Genomic DNA, 27352 nt, shown 5'->3' with positions numbered 1-27352 from the left:
AATAATGTTTGTTATGAGCTGGTCCAGCTGGCTCCATTTACTGCTTTGTATTCATGTAACCAGGAAGATGTACAACTTCCTGGTCTCACCTCTTTAGATAGTCCCTGCAGCCTTAGGCTCCAGTAGAGCCTACTGGCTCCATTGCATGGTCTTGATGAGTAACTGGTGATACTGGTGATTATAGGTTGATGGCATCGGAAGCAGGTGTCCTTAATTTGCAGATTTTGCATTATCTAAATGACATGAAGTTGTTTCATGTGGAATGTTTCTCTACCTTTGGTCAGTATGGGATCAGGATGCCAGGCCTCATCTTATTGAAAGGCTTTCTTGCTCTCTAACCTTTGCTATCCTAGATGGTCATTACACCACGTCATTCATGCTTAGTGTTTCTCAACTGTCGGTTCTGGACCAAGACGTGGCTCCTCCCGTGATGGTCTACTCTAGACGGGTCGTAATTCGTAAAGGAAGGGAGCTCCTTCACAAAAGAAAAAGTCACAACTGAGAAGTTGTTTAGTTGTAATTAACATTTGTGAACATACAACTTCGTGAACATGTTGCACTCCAAACAACCCCAGCTCCTATGTGGACTGTCCTATTAAGCGCCGAGGGGCACTCGCTGCAAGACAACGTGTCATATAATAACTGATCTCCTCTGCAACCTGCAAAATATGGATAACGGGTGTTATCACCCGTCGCCTGTGAAGAAGTAGGGAAGGGGCCCCACGTTCTTTCCAAAATGGCGTGTGCGCATGTAGCCTATTGAGAAGCACTGTCCGCCTTGATCTGAAGCAGCTGCCGTCTCTAGACGTCTTCAGTAGGTGAAAAACGGTATGCGGGTCGGCGGCTGGTGGTGTTGGGTGGAGGAGGGGTTCAGTGGAAGGGACTAGGGGGGGGGTCACGTTTGACCCTTGCAGGTGTGCACGTCCACCTGCTGTTGGCAGTCGCGGCAGTGCACGGCGCAGCACCAGTGGAACTTGCACTCGCACTTGGTGGTGCGAGAGACGCGCGACGTGTCGTAGCCACGCCCACAGCACATGACCTCGCAGCTGTCGGCGCCGCGCGACGTCCGGTTACACGCGCGCCCCCCGGTGCCCACGGAGCCTAGAGACACACACACACACACACACACACACACACACACACACACACACACACACACACACACACACACACACACACACAGGAGGTAAGCAGCTGTCATTCAAACATGAAACCATGAATGTATTCATTTAACCCATTCTGACCTGAGATCAGATTCATACGAGGTTTCCACTGGACACACACTGGTCTGATTAACGGTGGCTATCAACCTTCTTTGAGCTCTGGATCACTGGCATATTTCAAGGACCATCACATCCCACAACAATATATATACAGTATACCTAGTTAGTAATAGTATACAAGAATGCATAACGGACATTTATATTTGATAAAATATTGTATATATTAATTAACATTAATGATGGTAAGTATCCATATTTCATCTCAAGCTTTTTCCCCAATCGTAAACATTTCCCCATGGACTGCTAAACCTGCTTGTAAAGTCATGCCTTTACGTTTAAACCAAGTACAAACCAAATGTACATAGTCAAATGCGAGAGAGTTAATTTAAATTAACCCTTGTAGACTATACTATAGAATTACTATTAATAAAGTATTGTTGTTTTTTCGTTTTGTTTTTTACTCTTGTATAAGTATAGCCTTTATAAGATGCAACAATAAAAATGTTGAATCTTATCTTGAATCTAGGCCAGATTGCAGACAGCAGCATGGAAGAGGGACGAGCTACCTGTGAAGGAATGCTGGGATATGGAGTTCCAGAGGAATGTTCTCTGTTCAACTCCAGGATTCCTACACGAAGACGAACCTAATGTAAAGTACTCAAACTACTTCAAAAGAATGAGAAACACCATAGGGAGCTGCACTGATCTTATTCCTCCCAGATTCGGCACAAACCTGGAGATGAATTAATTCTACTATTATATTGTACGTATTTATGTCTTGGTGAATTCTCACGTTGCCAGACTGTTGCCTCTCGCAACGCTTCCGTCATACAGTCTGGAGAACGGTAGCTCTGATGCAAATTTATCCTAATATAAATCGAAGTCATCTAAGCATATACTGGTAGCTTGCTGCTTAGCAGACATGGAAATATATTTATATTTAAACTAGGAGGTGTAGTTCCAGACTCTATATAGCATTCGGGAGATGGTGGAATAGTTGTCTGGCTACGCAAGACAGTAAATACATTGGGAACACAATGGAAACAAAGCCATCATTTTTGTGTTATCCTTTTTTAGCATTATTGTATAACTGTAGCCTACACTGTACTTTTTTACAAACTGTTAAAGTATTCAATCAATCAAACGAACCTTGTTCTCATGGTCGCCGCCACGACCACAGCCCCGCAAATCACAATCAAGCTCTCGGCTTAAAGAATCAGTTTAAGTCTTTTGACCAGAAAAAAGGCAGGTAATCTGAGAGGAGGCGAGGTGAGTGTACCACGGCCTCAATACCGCAGCGTGATGCCAAGCCACTGGCCACAGTACGCACGCACGCACGCACACACACACACACACACACACACACACACACACACACAGGATAACAGGGAAGGAGACGGAGAACAGAAGGCAGTAAGTAGATGAGCGCAGGGCGGAGGACAGATGAGACAATGATGATAGGAGCTGTCAGGCTGCGGTGCTCGCCTTCATCAACTCTTCATTTTATAGACACACACACACACAGTTGAGAAGATTGATACTGTATATAGGCAGGAAGGTATGAACACAGACACTGCACACTTAGTATTTGTCTCCTGGATCTCCCCCCCCCCCCCCCACACACACACACACACACACGTATCTTTCATCTGAATACAAAAACACAATTCATTCCAACACTCTTGTCTCCAAGCACACCTCAGCTGAGCATGACCTTAAAAACAAGTCATACATACTATACTGAGAAAAGAAAAGATGGGATGGTGCCCCGACCACCCGTTTATAAATAATCTATTGACTGTAATATCTAATGTATTTAGTACTGTGGTAGTGTGTACCACATTGGGTAACACTAGTGAAGGTACAACAGATATTTATAGATAGAAAGGGATTTATTTTTCACCGGAGGAGAAATATTCGCTATGAGGCAATTCTCTGGGCAATATCGGTAGAAGGCGCAGTGGAGTAACTTTTTTTCCCGGTGGAAACGAAATCCACCTTTTGGCCAAAAAGTACCGTTTTATACGTGTGGTGGGGGGCTCAGCGTGCTTCCACTAAGGAAAGTAGGCTTTCTATTGACACAACCCGCCTTTGTTTTGGCCAGTAGCAAAAACGTTCTTTTTATTTACGCTAAAGAGTAGAGGCTGGTCTGCATTCATGCGAGCCCCGGAAGTCGAGAGTAACATAGCTCTAAATGCAACGCATTAGAGCTATGGACCAGAGCTACCTGTGACCCAACTCCGGGTAAGTGGAAGAAGGACGGATGGGATGGACCGAAGGGGTCAGTGGTACCAAATATCGTTTCCACGCGGCTTTAGACCTAAACGTATATAACGGGCACTGGACATCCTGTACTCTGATAACGGGTACTGCCCGCGAACGACGCTCGTCCCCCAGAAAATACTCCACAAGTTAACTAAATAAGATAATGTAAATAATATAAATAAACGGGTGCAATGCCCATCTGGACTCGTGCCCTTTCGGGAACACATGACATGCCCCTTTGGGTCCTCGGCACACGCCACACGCCCTAACCCTAACCCCTCGCTGAACCCACGCAGTCGGAATGCCACTCAGTCCCCAACCTACCAATAAATGCCTGTATATTTTAATGGTTATTTAACCATATGTTCCCCAAATGGACCCATAAGTGTTATTATAGGACAATGTTTGCGTTTACACCCTCAAAGCTGGACATACAGTAGGAGCCCCTCAAAAAACGAGCTCATGTACTGAGTTTGAACCTTGTTCTGGAATCTGACAGTGTTTACGTTCTGTGTCCATGCACCCCCCCCCCCCCCTCTATATATCCTTCTCTCACCCCCATCTCTCTCTAACTCTCTCTCTCTCTCTCTCTCTCTCTCTCTCTCTCTCTCTCTCTAACTCTCTCTCTCTCTCTCTCTCTCTCTCTCTCTCTCTCCCTCCATCTACCTCCAGGTAATATGTCTGGGCATGACCTAAGCCCCGCCCATCTTGGCAGTGTGCCCATCCATCATCTGTGGTATGCTGCGCTGCTAGGGGTGACATCATGGCCACACTCCCCCCCCCCCCCATCTCTCTTTTTCTCTCTGCTTTTCTTTTTCCCACACTTTTTCATGCCCCTCTCTCTCCCCTCTCCTCTCTCTCTCTCTCCATCTCTCTCGTCTGTCTGTCTGTCTGTCTGTCTGTCTGTCTGTCTCTCTCTCTCTCCCCTCTCTCTCTCCTCTCTCCATCTCTCTCGTCTGTCTGTCTGTCTCTCTCTCTCTCTCGTCTGTCTCTCCTGGTGTCTGCTTATTGAATTAAGATGAGGGGGCGCTGAGAGATGAGTTTAGCACCTGAGCCTCTTCGGGGCCCACAGAAATTGATTTCACACTTAACAGAGGCTCACAGAGGGCCGTGTCTCTGTCTCTGGTGGGCCGTGTGTGTGTGTGTGTGTGTGTGTGTGTGTGTGTGTGTGTGTGTGTGTGTGTGTGTGTGTGTGTGTGTGTGTGAGAGAGATTGAAAGTAGATGTGTCTGAAGAGTGATTGAGAGTTAGTTTGCGTGCCTCACTTGACACTTGGCAAATTCTTGGTGTCTGAGCAGTTCATGTGTGTGCACGTGTGCATTTAAGTGTAGCATTTTTATGGATTGTGCATGTGCATGCAGATGGTGCACAATAGCATTGTAATTGTATATATGGGTGCATGTACGCATGTATGAATAATTAGAGTGTGTGTGTGTGTGTGTGTGTGTCCTCGTGGCCTCAGGGCCATGAGAGACCTCCAGGTCAGAACAGAGGTGTGTGTGTGTGTGTGTGTGTGTGTGTGTGTGTGTGTGTGTGTGTGTGTGTGTGTGTGTGTGTGTGTGTGTGTGTGTGTGTGTGTGTGTGTGTGTGTGTGTGTGTGTGTGTGTGCTCACCCTACAGTACATGTGCACAGAACATGCGCAACACACCGGAAAACCCTGCTCTTCCATCCTATGAAGTTTATTCCTCGTCTTATTATTCTCACGAATATTCACTAAAAGATGACAAAACGAGCCACAATATTGGAGCAGGTGAATAAATTCTATATAAAACAAAGCAGAACATGCAGCATCAAGGGATGATAATGCTGTGGTATTTGTGTTTAACACCATTGTTTAGTCAGAAAATGTATTCAATAATTATAATATCACAACAGAATGTGAATGCTTGTGGAAAGATCAGTTAAATTGGAATATAACAAAGTGTATTTGCAGCCCCGTCTAGTCCAGTTGATTCAACACGTTACAGCAACAGGGACACAAGGCTACGCTCAGACAATTGTTAGGAATCCATTCTCTCTCTGTGAGGGCATTTTGGAGACAATAACCTGCCCCCTTAAATATGCCTCCCTTTTCAGGACAATCGTGCCCTCGGGGATACGTGTGTGTGTGTGTGTGTGTGTGTGTGTCGGAGGGAGTAATTTATGGAGGAGTGTGTCCGCCTCGAGTTTCAGCCCACAGAAGTGTGTAATGGGCCTTAAACCGACCGACACCTGATCGCCGCGGATCATCTGCTGCCTGACAACCATCTACCTCCTCTCAATCTCTCTCCTGTGCGCGCACACACACACACACACACACACACACACACACACACGCGCGCGCACACACATGCACACACACATGCATGCACAATCTAGTGAAACAGATTTACACTTTCTCTGACACCTATTCACTCGACCATATTAAAGTATTCACACACACACACACACACGTCTTTTCATTCTTTTACGCACGGCACGGCACACGTGCGTGCACACACACACACACACACACGTAAATATATACGGAATTGCAATTCCGACGACTAGAAAAGCCAAAGATCCGTACACATGACACTGAAATCCTCCCCATAGATCCGTATATATGACACTGAAATCCTCCCCATAGATCCGTACATATGACACTGAAATCCTCCCCATAGATCCGTACATATGACACTGAAATCCTCCCCATAGACGACGACGGAGGGTCGCCGTCTCTACCCAACTTGAACCACCGCCGAACGGCCGCCAGTTGCCGTTTCCAGCGTTGCGAAGTTCCCTGTCCGCGTCGCGGGCAAAACAATAGTCGTAATATGTACGGATTTTGGGGTTTTCTAGTGGTGTATTCCGTACATAATTCCGTATTTCTGTGAGATCAGGCTGGTATAAGGTAGGATATTACATTTTAGAGAACATTACATGCTACATATCTCTGCCGTCGGGAGGACACCTCATAACTCCAAAATGTTCATTTTTCAGGAAACTAAGAAAACCTTATATTTTCAAAACAAAGCAATACAGCCTCATCAAAGTTGATGTTGTAACTTTATATATTGTCAATTACTTCCATGAGAGGGGGAGAGGCGGTGGAGTTGGCTGCTTTAGTAGACAGTTTGAGGGTCCAATGGAGTTAAGAGGTTTCGTCCAAAGCACTTTTAACTACTTTCCATTGGTTCAATATTCGAAGCAACACACAGACATAAAGGGTGTTCAATTGCACCGATCTATGCAAATAATCAAAAACCTCAAAAATGGAGTTATGAGGTTTCCTCCCGACAGCAACGATGTGGTAGTAACTAAAGAGGCGTTCACTGAGCCAGATACCAACGTTGGTTTAAGTCCAGGCATCCCAACATTATCAACAAGCTTTCCAGAACACTGACGTTGCATATTTCCTTCCTTGCTGAAATGCAATCAGGATTAATTTCATCTACTTTTGTGTGATTTATTGTTGGGATTGTCTGGATCCAAGTCACCCAATCACATTATCCCCAAACAAGCCCACCCTCCCCTTATTCAATTGGCACTGCAGGCACTGCGGACAGGCAGGAGCAGAGAAACACTCAAACAAGATGAAAGTTCTGAAGCCAGATCTCAGCACTATATCAAAGTTCTGAAGCCAGGTATCGGCACTATATCAAAGTTCTGAAGCCAGATCTCAGAACTATCAAAGGTAAGAAGACAGATTGGTCTCCTTGTAAGATAATGTCCCGTCACTTGAAGGTCACATGTTTGATCGTAGTCTGGACTGTCCACTGCTGTTGCAGCCAGGGTGCATGAGCCAACCAGACAACTTCTATTAGCTCCAGAGGTGACAGACTGACAGTGACAGACTGACAGTGACAGTGCTCAGCAAGGATTTGCTCTAATCGCGCATTTCTATGAAACAATAACCAACAAATGTGCAGTTGCCTGATGGACAGACCACAGACCTTTTCACCAACAGACACTGGTAGATTCTAGACATCAGCAACAATGTAATGTAATGTTGAGGAGCAATACTACGTTGATGTTGACTTAGTGAAATTATGTCAGCGTGAAAAGAGGAGTTAACGGACAATCATGGGCACTAGATTTGCCCGTAAACCTCAAGTTTAGCAGGCATATACAGTAATATACGGTAATATAGTACAATTCGGGAGTTTACCGGAGTTTGTTGGAAAGTTTAACAGGAGTTTCCTGTAATATACACATCCTACTTTATCACTTACTCATGATCAGAGCTTCCGTTCTCAAAGACTGCTATTTTATGACTGAAGCATTTTGAAAACCGAGAGGCAACAGTCTCAGATTAGTCTCAGGATGAAAACTGAGAGAGGCAACAGTCTCAAACTAGTCTCAGGATGGTTATTGTGGTTGGTTGGGGGAAAAAACCACCAGTTTGACGTCTTATCAAATGCGGACTGAGCAGCTATACTGCTGTTGACCTGCAAGGCCCCTCACTGAACTCACCCCACACAGCCGGCAGGTTTTTTGTACTACTGAATCTGACAGTGGACTATACTGAATCTAATTAATGTTTACTTTTTACCGTAGGTTTCGTCTCGAACTGGCACCATTTTGTTCCAACAGTGAGAAGCATGGGCAGAGTGGCGCTGGCTGATGACGTATCAGCAACAACGTGGCTACATACAGTAACAGGTGACGTTATGAAATGCGAGTCTGCTGCCTCCTGCTGGCCAGACTGAGTAGCGAGTGACAAAACAAATCACAGAACGCAGCGAGTCAGCCTGGAACCCAGACTAATACAGAACGACTTCTATACAGTATATATATACCTGACTGGTGGTCCCGTATGCAGTAGTCTATATATATATATAATATATACCTGACTGGTGGTCCCGTATGCAGTAGTCTATATATATATAATATATACCTGACTGGTGGTCCCGTATGCAGTAGTCTATATATATATAATATATACCTGACTGGTGGTCCCGTATGCAGTAGTCTATATATATATATAATATATACCTGACTGGTGGTCCCGTATGCAGTAGTCTATATACATATATATACCTGACTGGTGGTCCCGTATGCAGTAGTCGGGCGAGTCCTCAAAGTAGACCAGGTCGTTCTTGCTGGGCCGTTTGAAGTGGGCCAGGTGCGCGGCGGTGAAGCCGGTCCCGTACTGGTTGACCGCCACCTGCACCGCTCCGTTGTAGCGCCGCCGCAGGTGCTCCCCGGTGCGCCGGAAGTCGGCCAACGCCAGCCAGCACGTCCGCACGCTGCAGGAGCCGCTGACGCCATGACACTTACACTCCAGGGTCATGAAGCGCTTCACCGCCTGGGTGGGGCGGCAGGGAGGGGTGGGGAGCAGGGAGGGGGTGGGGAGCAGGGCGGGGGTGGGGAGCAGGGAGGGGGTGGGGAGCAGGGAGGGGGTGGGGAGCAGGGAGGAGAGGATGACAGGGTTCTTTGTGTTATCCTTTTGAGCATTATGGTGTATAACTGTACTGCCGTCTGTGTACGTTTTGCAAACTGTTGATAAAGTAACAAATCAATCACAATCAATCGTGATCGAGATGCCCCGATCATGATTTTTGCCCCCGATCAGATTCCGATCATTTGACTTTGAGTATCTGCCGATACCGACTTTTCACAATATTTATATATATATGCCGTATCACAATAGTACATTATCGAAAATCAGACGGTATCCAGTCTACTATCATGACATGGATAAAATATTGATGTCCCGATCATTTATTTCTTGCATCCAGATCCGATTCCGATCATTTGAAGATGACGTGACCGGCCCTAATCCCCCCCCCCCCCCCCACCCATACCGTACCTTCCTGCCAGCGCGGTTGTTGTGGAGGTTCATGAGGGCGCGGCCGTCTCTCTCCTTCCTCTCCTTGGCGTCCACGAAGGCCTGGCTGAAGCGCATGGCGTGGTCCACGTGGTCGCTGCAGCCGCCCCAGTCGAAGGCGCCCTTGGCGTCCGCCGACGAGCCCTTCTTGGTGGGGTCGCACGAGCACGAGTCCAGCTCGCCCTGGCTGCAGGCGCGCGCCACCGTGTGCACCACGCCCGCCGACGAGATGGCGTACACGAAGGCTGCCTCGCGACTGCCTGAGGGAGGACGGGAGGGAGGGGAAACACAAGAACACCAGGTGAGTGAAGTTGCCCAAAAGGTAGACCGTGATCTACCGGTAGATCACAAAGGGCTGTGCAGGTAGACCACATGACATGGCCCTAAATATATAATTTCAATATTGTATAACAATATATATATATATATATTAATATAACAATTGGTAACTTGATTAACTTCAAAAGGTCAGTTCAAACCAGCAATGCAACACTTTGTTTTCAAGAATGTTGCGCACAAATGTCAGTAGCATTACAAGTTATATACAAAAAAAAACTAGCAATTCCATTTCCCCCGTCTATTTCCCACTCCAAGTGCGTTTGTCTTCTATGTAATGCCTGCTATTCCAAAGACCACCCAGGTACATTGTTAAACTAGTTTTAGCAATGGAATCATTATTTTTTTTTGGTGGGTAGATCTCTTTGAGCTGGTCATTTTGAAAGTATCTCTCAAGTCAAAAAGGTGTAGGCACCTCTGTCTTAGGTCAACATGTTGGTCCCCTATGGCAGTGGTTTAAAGGTGTAGGCACCTCTGTCTTAGGTCAACATGTTGGTCCCCTATGGCAGTGGTTTAAAGGTGTAGGCACCTCTGTCTTAGGTCAACATGTTGGTCCCCTATGGCAGTGGTTTAGGTCAACATGTTGGTCCCCTATGGCAGTGGTTTAGGTCAACATGTTGGTCCCCTATGGCAGTGGTTTAGGTCAACATGTTGGTCCCCTATGGCAGTGGTTTAGGTCAACATGTTGGTCCCCTATGGCAGTGGTTTAGGTCAACATGTTGGTCCCCTATGGCAGTGGTTTAGGTCAACATGTTGGTCCCCTATGGCAGTGGTTTAGGTCAACATGTTGGTCCCCTATGGCAGTGGTTTAGGTCAACATGTTGGTCCCCTATGGCAGTGGTTTAGGTCAACATGTTGGTCCCCTATGGCAGTGGTTTAGGTCAACATGTTGGTCCCCTATGGCAGTGGTTTTCAACCCTTTTCATATCGAGGAGGACCATTATTTAGTCTGCATTTGAGCCACGGTCCATCATTTGATGAGATTCAGCCTCTCAGTCCCGAAACGTTGAATATTTTGTTGTCGTTGTGGTGATCAAAATAACGATCTCTAATTGTGTAGACTTCTTGTAAATTAAGTAATGCAGATGTTTAACAATAATTTTGAGAGCGTAAACGTGCACGTTTGGTGCGCATTTGTCCGCACATGTGATTTATTAAGCCTATAGAGCTATGTAGGGGTTTTCCCGACCCTTCCCTCAAACTCTATGGAAAGTGGAACTCAACAGCAGACAACATTTGCCTTACATCATTTTAGTATTTTAATTAATATACATGTTATGACAATTATAACAGTTATAACTAAAATGAGAGTTGATGGCATTAAATAAATCAAAGAAGATCACACTTATTTAATGCAACCACTCATTTTCAATGGTTCCTTAAAACACCTTTGCACAGAGAGTGTAAAAAAATGTTTGTACAGGTGGAAGCATGTATGTAATGGACTTGTTCTCACCTGCACAACTCCTTATCACTTGACCCTTTCTTGTGGAAAATGTTACCGTATATACTTGCACTCATATTGTTGTGCAAATCAATACAATCTAAAAAGAAAATTAAAAAAAAAAGGATTTCATTTCAACTAAACTTGATCTTCCCACTGTACAAATGCACACCTTCCCAACATGCATGATACAAAACTGTACTTAGTACAGTTTTGTATTCTTTTGTATTTTGTATTTTGTATTCATTATAGTACAGTAGCTGTTCCACACCATCTACGCTTAACCCGTGACTGGAAGATTCTGGCTGATATTGGCAGACAGCTGGTTTTTCCTGGAGAGATTACTACAACCACCCTGAGACCTGACCTGGTGCTCTGGTCCCCCTTCTCTAAAAAGGACGCAGTGGATGAAAACACCTCCGTTATGCTGAGCTCGCTGCTGAAGCACAACACCGCGGCTGGAGCGCTGAGGTCCGCCCAGTAGAGGTGGGATGCAGAGGGTTTGTGGCAAGATCTACTACCAGACTGTTTGCAGACCTGGGAGTCAGAGGCCAGAACCAGCGCTCAGCCATCAAAGCTTTATCTGAGGCAGCCCAAAGAAGCAAAGAGGCTTTTCATGAGGAGGGAAAGGCCCCTGCTGGGCACCGAAGTATAGCAAGCCAGGAGGTATGCGGTCAGCTTTGGCCTGACTCAGGGAATAGGACGCCCCTGCCATGCATAGTCCCACGAGAAGTCTGCCATGCATGGCTCTCTTTCTCGTGACGAGTCTGGATTAACGCGAGCTCAGGTCTGATCAGCCTGTAGCTGGCCACCTTGGGGAGGGTGTATAGGTCTGATCAGCCTGTAGCTGGCCACCTTGGGGAGGGTGTATAGGTCTGATCAGCCTGTAGCTGGCCACCTTGGGGAGGTGTATAGTGTCAGGGCCGAAGGATACACTACTGAAGATGCGTATCCAGCTCCCACCATTCACCACCACTCATCACCAAGACATTCTACCATTCATCACGACAACACTCTTAGGTATGTGCTTGCACAAAGGAATTTACATCTTATCCTGTGTTTGATAAACTAACCCAGTGTACTCTGATGAACTTCAAGTAGACGGATAAGAAAAGAAAAGCAGAATGTTGTGTTGATGCTTCCATGATCCATGTCTTTTATCTGCATCTATACTGTAGCCTCGACTACCTCCAGCATGGATGGAGAAAACGGCCAACCTTTACCAGCAACGCTGCGATGATAACGACCCCTTATCTGATAACGACCCCTTATCTGATAACGACCCCTTATCTGCCTGGATCTCTGGGTGGATCAAAGAGTAGCTCATGGAGCGCTGTCGCCTTGGCTCACCTGGCGTGTGGCGTGCGTCCGCACGTGTATGCGCTCACACGGTAATTTTTTCTTTACTTGATTTTTTTTTGTTTTGAGGGGCGCCTCCTACAGTATGTCCAGGTTTGAGGGTTTGTGTAAACCACCAACATTTTCTTAACACAAACATTGAATGCCATTGACAATGAATGGCCAACTTTGAGTGCTTGTGTAAACACAAACATTGCGTAAAGACAAACATTGAAGACGAAGGTGAGATTGTGTGATTGCCCGGAATGAGATGATGTATGATAAGAGCGCCCCCTCACTTCACACGGGTGTGAACAGCACATTTTATAAGATGACTTGAATTTTTTTTTTTATCACACGCGTGTGAAGTGAGGGGCGCTCCTATCATCGTACATTATCATGACGTACAGTAACATGTCTATTTGCTCAGGCACATATGACGTAAATTCTCCATTTATTGTCAATGGGTTTGTGTATACAAAAATACCGATTTGCTCAGATACATCTGACGTAAAATCTCCATTCATTGTCAATGGGAATTCAATCTTTGTGTAGGATGAAAATAGCCGATTTGCTCGTCCACATATGACGTAAATTCTCCATTTAATGTTTGTGTATAAGACCCCTAAAAAAACACCAGTCCAGCAGCATGTGTACAGTAGGCCTACAGTATGTGTGTGTGTGTGTGTGTGTGTGTGTGTGTGTGTTGTTCGTGAGTAATGAGCCGTAGCCGCCTACTACTTGCGCGCACCATATGGTGCGTAAAATTAGGTTAATTGTAATAATATATAGTCATAATAGGCTACCGACACCGAAGGGGAATCCCCCTTTTGTAAAGGCTGGAAATGAGCTGTCTGTCTGCCTGTGACATTGACAGGTGAGGCGTTTCTAACTAACGGGGGCCCTCGGTTGTAAGGTTGCCAATCACAGCTAATGCTTCGTGACACCATCGAGGCCCCACGGCTGGGAGGTCCGAAATACCACACGGCCGATTATACAGACCCCACATGAAACACATGGACAGAGTTGAAAGTTCCGCCTGTCCCGCATGTTAATTTGAAGGGCCTGGGAGTCGGGGAGAGAGAGAGAGAGAGAGAGGAACATCTCGGAGGATCTTCAGTGGCATTAAAAAGAGATTAGGGCATGTTGGGGCATGTAGAGAGGAGGGGGAGGAGGAGGAGGAGGAGGGGGGGGCACGGGGGGGCTTCTTTATTAGGCAGGGTCCCGCCGCTGATGGGACGGAAGACGATGTGTCTAATTTGACAGCTTTTTTGCTCCTCTTCGTCAAGTCAGCTGACGTGACGGGACAGTTCTCTCTGCTAGATAGAGATCGGCTGATGAATGTGCAACTGGAAAGTGAGACGATGTGTGGAATGTGATGCAAGCTCGGGGAGGGGAGGAAAAAAAGACGCATCTTCAGGAAAACTAAAATAGCCTATAGAAATATACGCTTTAGGCCCACAGATCCCAGGTCGTAGGTTGGGTGGTTGGTTTATATGTGTTTAAGAGTGACGAGGACACTACAACGGTGTTGATCTACCTGTGAATCATTGCATCTTGATCGTTGTTTTCTTGTGAGTGCGTATCGATTACTTTCCCCCCCCAGGTGTCAGCAATGCACGCACACAATAAACCTTGAAACACAACCCGTAGTAGATATGAGGCGTTTTAAAAGCACGGTAACCTAATCTCCACATTTCTATTTTTGGTCCCGCTGCGAACATTATACACAGTACAGCTCTCACATTACTACAGGCTTTTAGTGGGTTTTTTTCAACCCTTAATTTCATATCAAGGCTCATTATTTATGTGGCTTTTGAGCCACGGCTCACCGACCTCACCACCATTCATTTAGCCTCTCAGAGCGGACCCAAAACGTAGAATGTATTGTTGTCGCTGGATATGATTTTGTACACGATGCTGTGTTGATGTTGGCACCATTAGGAAAGATAACAGGCAAACGTTGATCAATATAACAATTATTCTACATTCTCCAATTGTGTAGACTTCTTGTAAAATTAAGCAATGCAGTTGTTTAACAATAATTTAACTGTTAGTCTTGAGACACTGAGCCTGAGGGTATAACCAATATGGTAATAATAATAATGGTATTTGGTATAACCAAATACCAATAACGAGTTTTGGATTTCTAAATAAACCAACTTTTTTGCACGACACACACACACACACACACACGCACGCGCGCGCACTCACAAACACACACAGTGAGAGACACACACACACACACACACACACACACACACACACACACACACACACACACACACACACACAAACACACACAGTGAGAGACACACACACACACACACACACACACACACACACACACACAGAGGACCGACCACTTCACTGACTCACTTCTCAGCAGCAGCCTTCCGAACAGGTTGTGGTCCCGGGCCATGGTGTTACAGTTCCAGCGGTGCTTGTGGAACTGGTGCTGACACTCCCCGATCCAGTCCTTCATGCCCGCCCCGACGGCCTGCATGACTCTGGGGTGCTGGCGGCACAGCTGCCGCTGCTTGTTCACCAGACCCGGAATGTTGTCGCACATCACCTGCGAGCCCAGCGTGCCCATGTACCTGCGCGCGCGCGCGCACGCACACACACACACACACACACACACACACACACACACACACACACACGTCACCACAGCACACGCGCACGGATCGGGATCATATAAATATGGCACACACTTGCAATTCAAATTAGGCCTATATTATTAATTAGCCTTATATATACATCTTGGTAATACTTAATTGATGATAAAAGGTACCTTAATTGAAATGCTTAAGTAATCCTTAATTAAGGCTAATACATTATTTAAGCATTAATTCGTTAAGTTAAACATTAGTTTATCATTAGTTAACATAATGTTTCATGGCTATTAAAAAAAACCAAAAAAAACAAGACCAATAACGAACCATATTCGATTAATTTTTCTAACTCATTAGCTACAATACCATACATTTTTATAAGATAACTTCATCTAATTGTGTATGGCATCATATAGCCTATTAGAAATATCAACACCTTAACGTGTTCCAAGGCAGCGTCTTTTCGGGTATTTATTTGATATCAATATGAATCATATTTATTTATTTAATATCAATATGTATCAAATTCAATAACAATACCGCATCACCACATGCATGCAATCATAATATGCAATCTGGCACAATATGCGGCTTTAGTGCATTTTAAAAGGCAGTGACTGCAGTAATAATTTACTCACCACCAAGACGCATCCACCTCGGACGTCAGCCAGCAGATTACCACAGATAAATAAAAACATATTCCACTTGGCAATAAGTTCATATTCTACTACTAAACTTTGGTCGCTGCTGTGCGCATTCGTTTAGGGACTTGCGCGGAACATTTCCACATAGAAGAAGAAGACCGGGCGCGGATGCAGAAGACAGAGCTTCTTGATTTCCCAAATCAAACTTTCTTTGTTGTCCTGCATTAAAATATTCGATCACCAACCAGCAAACCAGGCTTTCATTCAGCGAACGTGCTTGTTTTGCGCGTAAAAGCCCATAATTGCTTCTTTACGCGTAGCGTTGGGAGTTGGGACACCCCCATCACTCCCCCCTCTAAAAAAGTAGCAGCGCTCAAATTGAGATTGAGATCCAAGCTATTAGACAGTCGATCCTCAACAGAGATTTTGCCGTGAGGAGAGATAGGCAGATGATCTGCCCCAGCTATCAGGTTTAAATTGCTTACACAAGGGGTGGGCGCTGTCCCGTCTCTCTCTCTCTCTCAGGAATGAGGTGAAGACATTAGACTCGTCTCAGAGTATCTGTTCAGGCTAGCTTGCCTCATGCGCCAGACAGACACAAGCTTGGCCCGAGTCCAGAGCAGCCAAGGTGTAGATAGAATGCGGTCCAACGCGGTGCAGCAGCGGCTATAGGGCTCCAAGCTCTTTTTTTCCTCTCCTTTTCTTTTTTACTAAAACAATATTCTAGGCCGTGGGACGTGTTGGGGGAAAGGACGCGGCGCGCCACAGACAAGACGCGCTGCAGGAATGTGTGGATCCAGGCAGCACGTCCAAGACGGTGCCAAATATCCCCCCCCCCTTTACTACATACATGACGCATGCATTGATATGATACACCTTACACACCCGCATCCACCATCCTTGTTAGCCTACATTTTTAAGCCCGAGGAATGATGGTTCGGAGAGAGAGAGAAAAAAACCGATTCTCCCAAAGCCGCACCTTGAGGTGACGTGTCCATTTCAATTGGATTATCCGTCGTTGTTCTTTTTGAAGTCGCTTGGGTGAATCTTAATGGTCACATTAGATTCCCTGGACCTTTGATCTCCTCCCGTCTTCATGTAAAAGAGACCTGGTGTTCCCGTACGTCTCAGCCTCTTTAGCGTGGAGGAGGACCGGATGGAACGTCTGACGAGATGCGATTATAATAAACGGACAAATTGGATTCTTCTCATGATCTCCGTGGAAGAGAAATAACACCAGGCTAAAGGAAGGAGATTTAGATTAAGCCTCGTTGCTTTCATAGATCAGTGAACACGTTTGTTTTGCAGTGAACAAGGTTACAAATCCAGATTGTTTGCTGCCATTTACTGACGACTGTACATGTATTTCCCCTTTTTACTTTCTTTAAATTATGATTTCCTGTTTTTCTTCTTCTAATAGTATGGAACTTAAGTGTATATTAGCCTATGTCTCTTAATGCTCTGATGAATTGAAAATGGTGGACCATGTTGTAAACAAGTGTGAGCTTAATCATGCAGGTTGTCCAGTTTTTGTTGACTTGACTTTAGCTGTGAAATAGAAATGTCAATCAATAAATCAAACTCTAGTATGCAGTTTATGCACTACTGCAGGGATACTCAAATAGATTTACCTGTGGGCCACATTACAAAAATGGCAAGGGGCCAGGGGCCAGTAGATAAAATTACGACATTAATGATACTTGATAACTTCTCTCTTTCAATTGCTTTATTTTCGCAAAATGTATCAAAGTACAATGTGCATGCACACAAATTATGTAAATAAATAAATGTGTTACATTTTCTTGCATAAACACAAAGAGCTGTTTCCATAATTGCACAAATTATTGCACATAACATGAGTAGCTGTTATAATAACATAATAACATAACATGAGTAGCTCTTTGCCTGCCTGCCTGTCTGTCTGTCTGTCCATGAGTAGCTGTCTTACTGTCTGCCTGTCTATGAGTAGCTGTCTGCCTGCTTGTCTATGAGTCGCTGTCTGTCTGCCTGCCTGCCTGTCCAATTGTCCATGAGTAGCTGTCTGTCTGTCTATGAGTAGCTGTCTGCCTGCCTGCCCAATTGTCTATGAGTAGCTGTCTGTCTGTCTATGAGTAGCTGTCTGCCTTCCTGCCTGTCCAATTGTCCATGAGTAGCTGTCTGTCTGTCTATGAGTAGCTGTCTGCCTTCCTGCCTGTCCAATTGTCCATGAGTAGCTGTCTGCCTGCCTGTCCAATTCTCCATGAGTAGCTGTCTGTCTGCCTGTCTATGAGTAGCTGTCTGACTGCCTGCCTGTCCAATTCTCCATGAGTACCTGTCTGTCTGTCTGCCTGTCTATGAGTAGCTGTCTGCCTGTCTGCCAGCCAGCAAGTTGGTTAACAGAAAATAAATTGTTATGGCTGAGTAAAATAAAATACAATAAACACAATTTGCCTGAAAATAGATTACCCAGCTATGACCTTTTTCATGAAAAAAAATGAGTAGTGATATGGCTGACTGAGTAAAATAAAACAATCTACCTGAAAATAGATAGCTATAAGTGAAGAGCAATTTCCGCAATTTCCATTGCCGCAATTTCCTCAATTTCCATTTCCGCAATTCCCGCAATTTCCATTTCCGCAATTACCATTTCCGCATTTTCCATTTCCGCAATTCCTGCAATTTCCATTTCCACCATTTCCGCAATTACAATTTCCGCCATTTCCATTTCCGCAATTTCCGCAATTTCCATTTCCAACTATTAATGGCAGCTGGGTTTCATCATTCAAATAAAATAGAATTCTGTCCGTTTAGCTATAAAATTATGTCAGGCCTGATGTGGCCCGCGGGCCTGAGGTTGAGTATCACTGCACTACTGCACTAACGCTTCACTATAGTTTCATACATTTATCACATGAGACAAAGCAAGAGTTGTTCAGATATAAATTAGGTCATGACCCAATCACCCAAGTATAATCTATACAAAGGGAACACTTAATATGGCACTACATTTTTGTGGGACACAAATTCATAATGCAATTAATTCAGGTTTTAATTGTTGAGCTGCATTTGCTTGAGCTGTAAAAAAGAAATATGTATATCAAACATTATAGATTTAGCATTAGGCCTACATGTTAGGGATATTAAATATTAGAGGTGGCATATGTATATGATTGGGCCATTCTATAGTGGTCAAAAAACACACAAATCAGAAAATAATGGATTTTCTTTAATTTTGACAAAATGAAGTAACTTAAAAAAACAACAATAATAACAGCAGAACTCTGAAACATATTTAAACAAATTATTTTTGCAATGTTTGGTCCCAAAGCCTCACAATACTTAATAACAAACTTGTCAACAAGATAAGACAAAGGTTAGTACCATAGACAACTAAATTAACAGTCTTCATGAAAGAAAAAAAAGGTCAATGTTTGAAAACTACTTACTATTTGTAAGTAAAAACAAAATCCATATTTTTATGGAATCGCCGACGGAATATTTCAGCCATTTATATAACAAAAACAAACAGAATTGACCAGCATGTATAGCTGCAGGTAATTTGGCATTCTTTTAACAAAAGGCCGATGCATACCTCAGAAGGCTATAGTGACAGGTGCGTTTAGGGCAAAACAGCATATATCAAAAAGGGCATCTTTGAAAAACAAAATGTTGCCGACGTTTCGGACGCTTAAGGCTCATAGTCTGGATTTTCGGTGGTTAGGTGACCACCGAACTACAACATTACGTCACTGAGCCGCGGTGAAGAGCAAACCACCGCCACCGTTCCAGCCCTTCTCTCTGTTTTTACTCACCACCGCTCAACGTTATTTCAGCTCCGGTGGTCAGCTCGCCACCGGAGCTCGGTGGTCATGTATGAGCCTTTAGACCTTCATCAGTCCTGACGCTTCTGTCTCTTAGAGTCTAAGACCTTCAATAGGTCTAAGCGACCCAAACGTCCACCTAATGAAGGGCAACATTTTGGCGAGTGTCTTGACCTTTTCTTTGTTTTTCAAAGATACCCCTTTTTTAACTTGGCCTTCTTCACCCCCTACAGAACAGTGCTGTTGCCCTTGGCCGCTCCCGACAGGAGGAAGAATACGCCAGCAGCACAGAGTGCGCTCACTACGGCGCCTCTCGCCAGGAGCCCCGCGCGCCTCCTCCTCCAGTCGCCATGGAAACCAGGCTGAGGAAGACGACAGGAGCCTCCGTCCTGGTCCATCTGGGATGGGACGGTCACATGCATGGAGGAGACACACTACAGTTAAAATCACTCTGGACCAAGGGTGCCCAAAAGGTAGACCACGATCTACCAGTAGATCACTAAGGCTGTGCAGGTAGATCACATGACATGCCCCTAAATAATATTGACATCTGCCACTTGAATTAAGTTGACTTTATTGATTGACATCAAAAAGGGCCTGTCAGCTCAAACCCATAATGCAATATTTTGTTTTCAAGAGTGTTGCTTCTCACAAATATCAGTAGAATTACAAATTAAATCCAAAACCCTTACCTATTCCATTTTCTCCCTCTATTTACCATTCCAAGTGCATTTGTCTTATACGTAACGCCAGCGCCGCTATTCCATTTTATTCCATTTTACATTTTTAAACTACAGTATTTTCAGCAATGGAATTATATTTTTTTCGGTGGGTAGATCTTGTTGAACTGGTCATTTTCAAAGTAGCTCTCAAGTCAAAACAGTGTGGGCACCCCTGGACCTTTGTTTGAGCACAAACACACTATAGTTAAAATCACTCTTGACCTTCATTTGAGCATACTCAGTCTACCAAACCCAAACCTCTTTTTTTAGAGGTTTGGGTTGGACTAGTTTGCCCATAATAAGGTAAAAAATTACCTTATTATGGGCAAACTAGTCCATTCCGTTGTGTTGTTTATTAGCAATTTAAGAAATTAAAAACAGCCGCTCTGTCTCACTGACTTCCATTGTGATTTAGATTCCGCCTTTAAATTCGACAAACAAATTAACACCATAGTCAAAACCAGTTTTTTTCCACCTCCGCTCCATCGCCAAATTAATTTATCTCCACACACACAACCTCGAAACTGTCATCCATGCATATCATCCCGTCTAGATTATTGTAACTCCCTCTACACCGGAATTTCCCAGTCATCCCTATCCCGTCTCCAACTGGTGCAAAACCCGGCTGCCAGACCCCTGACTGGCACCAGGAGGCGAGACCATATCACCCCTGTTCTTGCCTCTCTCCACTGGCTGCCGGTCCGGTTCAGAATTCAATTCAAAACCCTTACATACAAAGCACTGAATGGACTGGCCCCCCTCCTACATCTCTGACCTTTACACTGGTGTATTGTATTGCACTGTATCGTAATGTTTTCTCTGACCTGTGAAGCATTTTCGGTACGATGAGTCATTTTTAAATGGGCTATACAAATACAATTGATTTGATTTGATTGTAACAGCTCTCAAAGTTTAGCACATAAACCAACACAACATAGCTGATTCTGACAGTTTATGACATCAGGAAAACTGGTCTTGTTTGTGTAGAAAGAAGATCCGGTAGGTATGCCTACGTACGCCGACCGAATCACTGCTGTTCGAGTTGAGTAAAAATCTGATTTGAACCAAACTGTACACCCACTCCTGAAGCGTAGTATTGGAATGCCGCTGAGCCACGACGGGGATGTAAACAAATGGATTTGATGTCGTCCGCTTGTCACTAAAAACACACACAATGGACGTGTTTGAGGGAGACGCCTATAGAAGACACTTTAGAAGAAGTGTTTGTGTCTGCGAGGCTGCGAGTCTGCAGCTGGGTGCATCTCAAACAGCGTGGAGACTCGTTTACAAACGAAACCTCGCAAGGTGTCCCCGCGAGAGTTGGGAACGCCGTAGTACTGCTTCAGTCTATCTCAGACTAAAATAGTAACTTCATAAATCTGTCTTAAAAGACGAAAATAAAACCGCATGAGTTTTCCTGATGTCATAAACTGTCAGAATCAGCTTTTGTTGCGTTGGTTCACGTGCTAAAAGAGTGACTTTGAGAGCTGTTTCCCCGTTACAATGGAAGTCAATGAGCGACTATTTTTATTTCTTAAATTGTACACTGCTAAATGGGCACGGTGGGGCGGTATACATTGATGGCTCTAAGACCTGAGACCAGATTCTACAAAATGTCTTCTAAATCCTGATAGTTTTTTTAAACGTGTATTAGTGATGTTCAAACTTTTTCATGTCGAGGTACACTTCCCCATGAAGCAAAGATGAGTTCGCTGTGAAGGAATATATACCGGTATTCAAAGATTTGCACACGTTTTCACGATTTTTAGAAAAATAGCAGATCTACAAGCTCGGTGACACAGACGCGTTCCATGTCTTAATGGGTTAAGTCTTGAGAGTTTAACTGTGTGAGAAACTAACTCGTATTTGGATCATGTTTTGTTTTCACAGAGTAACTTGCTGTGTATACTGTAATTTGTGAGCAAAAATGGTGAGATGTTGGGATATGAAAGAAATTTTGCTTTAACTACCAATTTTGAGACCCCCAGATCGGGAGGCATGTATGGAAAATGACAATGAATGTTAACGTCCGGGAATAATAGTGTAATGTGTTTTTCTGTAGTTGAACTAACTGTAAGTCTGGGTGACTCAGTGTCGGTCTGGTGAATCACAGTTGACCCAACATGCCTTCACTGCATTTGGCAAGATCAACTGGTTACAAATTACAATATAGCCACTATTACCCCAGCCTTTTCACATAGCTGAAGTAAGTTCCATTTTGTACAAATGGAACCAAATAGACCCGCAATTTGTACACTCTCAGAGTTACACACCCGTATACGGGGGCCATTTGGAACCCACTCAAGGAGACATTGAGACCCACTGGGGTAGCAGAGTGTTTCCAGTAAGCCAACATGCACAATAGCAGCACCAGACTGTCTGACCAGAATGGAATGGCGAAAATAGCACATCTACAAGCTCAAAACGCCTTGAGAGCTTGTAGATCAGCTATTTTCGGGGGGGCAACCCAGCACTCTTTACCTAGTGGAGATGCGGTGTTACGTCATGGATTTCTAAACAAATTTGTTCATTGCAAAATGCTGTGTTCAAGTTCAGGAGACTTCGGAGAAAAAGCAATTCTCCTGAATGCTGCCTTTAGCACGGCATGGCATGGAAAGGAGATGAGGGCATTTGCATTTCTTTCACTATAATAAATGCTGCATTCGTGGTCTGGAGAGGGCAGTTGTTTTACAGACGGGTAAAAGGGCAGAGGGGCCGAAGCCCCCTCTTTGATGTCTATGTGTGCACGTCCCTGACGTGTACCACAATCAAGGGCTGCGTTCAACCCCCTGTCTGTCACTTCAGAGGCTGCATACTGCATGTTGCATAACCCTTCTGTTTCACAGAGTAACAACATGCCTCACGTTTTCTGTTCCATCATTCCAGTTGTAATACGAGTGTTTCAGACCAGTGAAGTCTTGTGGTACAGTACAGTACAGTACAGTACAGTACAGTACAGTACAGTACAGTACAGTACAGTAGTGACAGACAGGCTAGTCCAGACCAGCATAAAGCATCAACATCCCTGATATTACATATTGAATGCATGGATCAGATGGCCTGCCCTGCAGGGATCACAACAACCCCAAGTTATTATCAGTCAACTTCCAAACAAACAGCCCAGTAACTTGTAAGGCACTATGTAAGTAGCATAGTATATATGTTTATATGTATAGTTTCATTATATAGATATTCCACTGTTACGTTCTTAGCTTACGCATGTTTCATGATGAATGCTTTTTATGTGATGTATTCCCATGCTTTTTGTTCTTTCTTAATGTAAATCGCTCTGGATTAAGAGCTTCTGCTAAATGCCTAAATTGTAAATTGCGCTCTGACAGGCCAGTGTCACAGCAGCGCTGAATGATGAGCTGTGAGGACTCTGCCCTGTCACCAACCACTCTCTCCTCGTGAAATACACACACAGGTGCACACATAATACATGTTTAGGAGCTCCTCTGAATACACATTAATCGCTAGATTAAATGGGTGAATTGAACCCACAGGTATATACGCACACACTCACGCAACACATACTGCCTCTCTTGTTTGTTTGGCAAACCAGCCTGAACACATGAAGATGTCAAACACCTAATTCATATGCATGTATGTAATCGACATGCACTTTACCAGCATGTGTGTAAATTAGGCATGTAACGAAAATATATAATTTATCTTCCCCCCCCAAGCTTTTTTCACCTTTTTTATTTAACTACATTACTTTTGACAGTGCAGAAACATAATTGCCTTCCTTGATGAGCATCAACGACCATCATCACCTGGGCACAGTCACAGACACACACAGCTCCCCTCTACAGTGCTCTACAACTGAAAGTGACTAATTTCATATCGTCGGGATTAATATCGATATACGATATATCGTTACATGCCTAGTGTAAATGTGTGTGTGTACAAGGCTGACCTGGCGCATCAAGTTGCGAAGGCAGATGACCTCTTTCTGCAGGTCTCCAATCTGTCCGACCAGGTCGTTGCAGATGGACTGGGCTTCCTTCTTAGGGTCCAGGGACAGAACCAGCTACATGGAGACAGAAACACAACTCAATCCATCACGTTATGGCACTAACGACAACATATTTTGTTGTCGTTGTAATGCAACTCTTGAGAGCGTAAAATGCAACCAATTGAACTCGTAAGGGGACATTTGGTTTCATTTTACGCTCTCAGGAGATAATGAACGGTCCCTGAAAAGCGGCTTTTTGTGACCTTAAACGTCGGCGGGGGAACGACTTTACAGCTTGGCCATCAGCGGCCCATGGTCTGTTCAGAGTTAGCTGATACAGACAGACAGACAGACCGGTCCATGTAGAAGGAATGAAGGAAGGAGACAGGCAACAGACAGACAGGTGTATAGAGCGACAGACAGACAGGTGTATAGAGCGACAGACAGACAGGTGTACAGAGCGACATGGCGGCCAGACAGACAGACGTACAGAGCGACAGACAGACAGACACAGCATACCTCAGAGGTTCGTCGAGGGAAGCGGTTGATGACATCCTGTATGGTTTCTGTCAGATAGCAACACTGCTGCTTCAGGCTGATCAGGAAGTTATACAGCTCCTCATTCCTAAAACACACACACACTTTACTTCTTTATTTGAATCCACAAATTACATTTTTTTTTTTACAAAGAAACAAATATAACAGGGTCGACAGTTCATGTTCACTCAAGGATACACATGGCACCTCCTCCTCCACACATACAAACTGCCTATAACGGCCCGAAACAGAACAGTATTTGGCAAGTTGTTTTGCACGTGTGCACGCACACACAGTCAAACGACTTTTCATTCTTTGTCACCTTCTTGCGTAGACACCCCCCACCCCCCCCTTTTTCACCGGGTTACTGTCTTTTCACTCGACTCTACGGCTTTGCACTCTCTCGGTCTCTGACACACAAACGGCTTTCGAATGTCACTCTCTCTGTCTCTTGACACAGAAACCGCTCTCGCGTGTCACTCTCTCGCACAGATACACCTCTCTTCGCTCTCGATCTTTCTTACATACTGTACACAAGAAGCCACAGCAGCACAGAATCTGCCCGTTAAAGGACGGTGCTCGTCCACGTCTACAAGACAAAGGGCCGTAGATCACGTCTCAGTGCGACGGGGCCGTAGATCACGTCCCCGTGCGACGGGGCAGACAGATTGATAGCAGTGTGTTCCCCAGTCCCCTCCACGCTCTCCCCACTTCCTTGGGCCAGAACGCCCCACAACACGGAGCAGGTGGCTGCCCCGCCGCGGCCTGACCGTCCGCACCAACCCCACACCCCCTCCAGACCTGTTTTCAGAACGCATCAGTCTTAAATGATTAGCTCTTCATATACATCACCCGTCCCACCTCCCCTTTCTCCTCTTGTGGTCCTCCGGGGAGGTGTATTGATGCGTCTTATCTTAATGGTACATTTCCCTGGGCCAGGGGGGGGGGGGGGGGGACCGCGGCACAGCCAGCCGCAGTGCTCCTCCTCGCACTCTGTCAGAATGTGGCGCGTAAACAGTGTCAGTCAACCTGCCGTTCCCCCTCTCCTCCCCTCGCTTGGCTTGTTAGTTTATCTAGGGGGGTGGGGGCGTGGGGGGGGGGGGGGGGTGATGATAGGCCCTCGTTGGCGGTGGAGGGAGCGCGTAGAGCTCCGGGGGAGCGCCACCGCTCCGTGAGCGAGCAGAGAGAAGGTGTGTATGTGGAGACCGCCGCTACACGGGACGGCTACGGAATGCACTGCGTGGGAACGTCAGTCGGCCGGTGCAGGATCTGTGTGGGCTAGATCAGTCCTGAGGTGGTGGTGGTCCAGGCCTTATACGGGCAACTGACGGGCCCTGCGGCCTTGACTTAATGAGTAGTATTCAGATGTTATTGTCTTTTATATTGCAGTGCGACACGTTTTGAACTTGTAGATCGGCTATTTTTGCTACGACAGTAATATGCAATGTGGCCCTCTGTGTGAGTGTAGACATATAGTGGCCCTCTGGAGTGAGTGTGGAAATATAGTGGCCCTCTGGAGTGAGTGTGGAAATATAGTGGCCCTCTGGAGTGAGTGTGGAAATATAGTGGCCCTCTGGAGTGAGTGTGGAAATATAGTGGCCCTCTGGAGTGAGTGTGGAGATATAGTGGCCCTCTGGAGTGAGTGTGGAGATATAGTGGCCCTCTGGAGTGAGTGTAGAGATATAGTGGCCCTCTGGAGTGAGTGTAGAGATATAGTGGCCCTCTGGAGTGAGTGTAGAGATATAGTGGCCCTCTGGAGTGAGTGTAGAGATATAGTGGCCCTCTGGAGTGAGTGTAGAGATATAGTGGCCCTCTGGAGTGAGTGTAGAGATATAGTGGCCCTCTGGAGTGAGTGTAGAGATATAGTGGCCCTCTGGAGTGAGTGTAGAGATATAGTGGCCCTCTGGAGTGAGTGTAGAGATATAGTGGCCCTCTGGAGTGAGTGTAGAGATATAGTGGCCCTCTGGAGTGAGTGTAGAGATATAGTGGCCCTCTGGAGTGAGTGTAGAGATATAGTGGCCCTCTGGAGTGAGTGTAGAGATATAGTGGCCCTCTGGAGTGAGTGTAGAGATATAGTGGCCCTCTGGAGTGAGTGTAGAGATATAGTGGCCCTCTGGAGTGAGTGTAGAGATATAGTGGCCCTCTGGAGTGAGTGTAGAGATATAGTGGCCCTCTGGAGTGAGTGTAGAGATATAGTGGCCCTCTGGAGTGAGTGTAGAGATATAGTGGCCCTCTGGAGTGAGTGTAGAGATATAGTGGCCCTCTGGAGTGAGTGTAGAGATATAGTGCCCGCACCAAAAATAGTTAATTAATTATTCTCTGCTGAAACAAACAATAGCACTGAAGCGGGTCAAGACTAGTGTTGCTTGGCAGGGGGGAAAGAAATCAGATTGATCATTTGTTTGACCCTCTGGGCCCTTCTGGGTCAGACACTGTTACATAGAGCTTCTGTCAAGGTCTAGAGCACTCACAGCCCAATAGGACAGACGGGGCATTCATTTACCCTTCACTTACAGTACAGTTACCCGTACAGTACACGGTCCACGCAAGAAATGTGCCAGTCTCAGTCATTACATTCTGTACTGCAGCTCTTCTATAGCTCTAGTGGGAGGGGTGGCTTTCCTAAACCATGCTTAGGAGGAGCAGAGTGACCTGGGGAGAGTTTGTCTTCCC

At 45.3% G+C, this 27352-nt stretch overlaps 2 protein-coding genes across 2 annotated transcripts in view; both read right to left on the bottom strand.

The window, feature by feature from the left end:
• Positions 1-895: 895 nt before the first annotated feature.
• wnt2 (wingless-type MMTV integration site family member 2) lies at positions 896-16063 on the bottom strand (the record flags this gene model as incomplete). Its single annotated transcript, XM_080760980.1, has 5 exons — positions 15654-16063; positions 14777-14997; positions 9262-9539; positions 8490-8757; positions 896-1101 (listed from the first exon to the last, which is right to left on the bottom strand). Exons 1-5 carry the CDS (start codon positions 15734-15736, stop codon positions 896-898), a joined length of 1056 nt encoding a protein of 351 aa, XP_080617106.1. The 5' UTR covers positions 15737-16063.
• Positions 16064-19686: 3623 nt separating this feature from the next.
• asz1 (ankyrin repeat, SAM and basic leucine zipper domain containing 1) overlaps positions 19687-27352 on the bottom strand; it is a gene marked incomplete at both ends in the record, with an annotated part of 29044 nt that continues 21378 nt past the window's right edge. The window contains 3 exons of the mRNA XM_080762225.1: positions 19687-19857; positions 24104-24217; positions 24662-24767. Of these exons, the coding sequence (XP_080618351.1) occupies positions 19687-19857; positions 24104-24217; positions 24662-24767 (391 nt within the window). The remainder of the gene's footprint in view (positions 19858-24103; positions 24218-24661; positions 24768-27352) is intronic.

The sequence above is a fragment of the Protomyctophum bolini genome, assembly GCF_963924005.1.
Source record: "Protomyctophum bolini genome assembly, chromosome: 4".
Taxonomy (NCBI): domain Eukaryota; kingdom Metazoa; phylum Chordata; class Actinopteri; order Myctophiformes; family Myctophidae; genus Protomyctophum; species Protomyctophum bolini.
The sequence above is the reverse complement of the archived record's forward strand: the minus strand, read 5'-3'. Positions and strand labels throughout refer to the sequence as shown.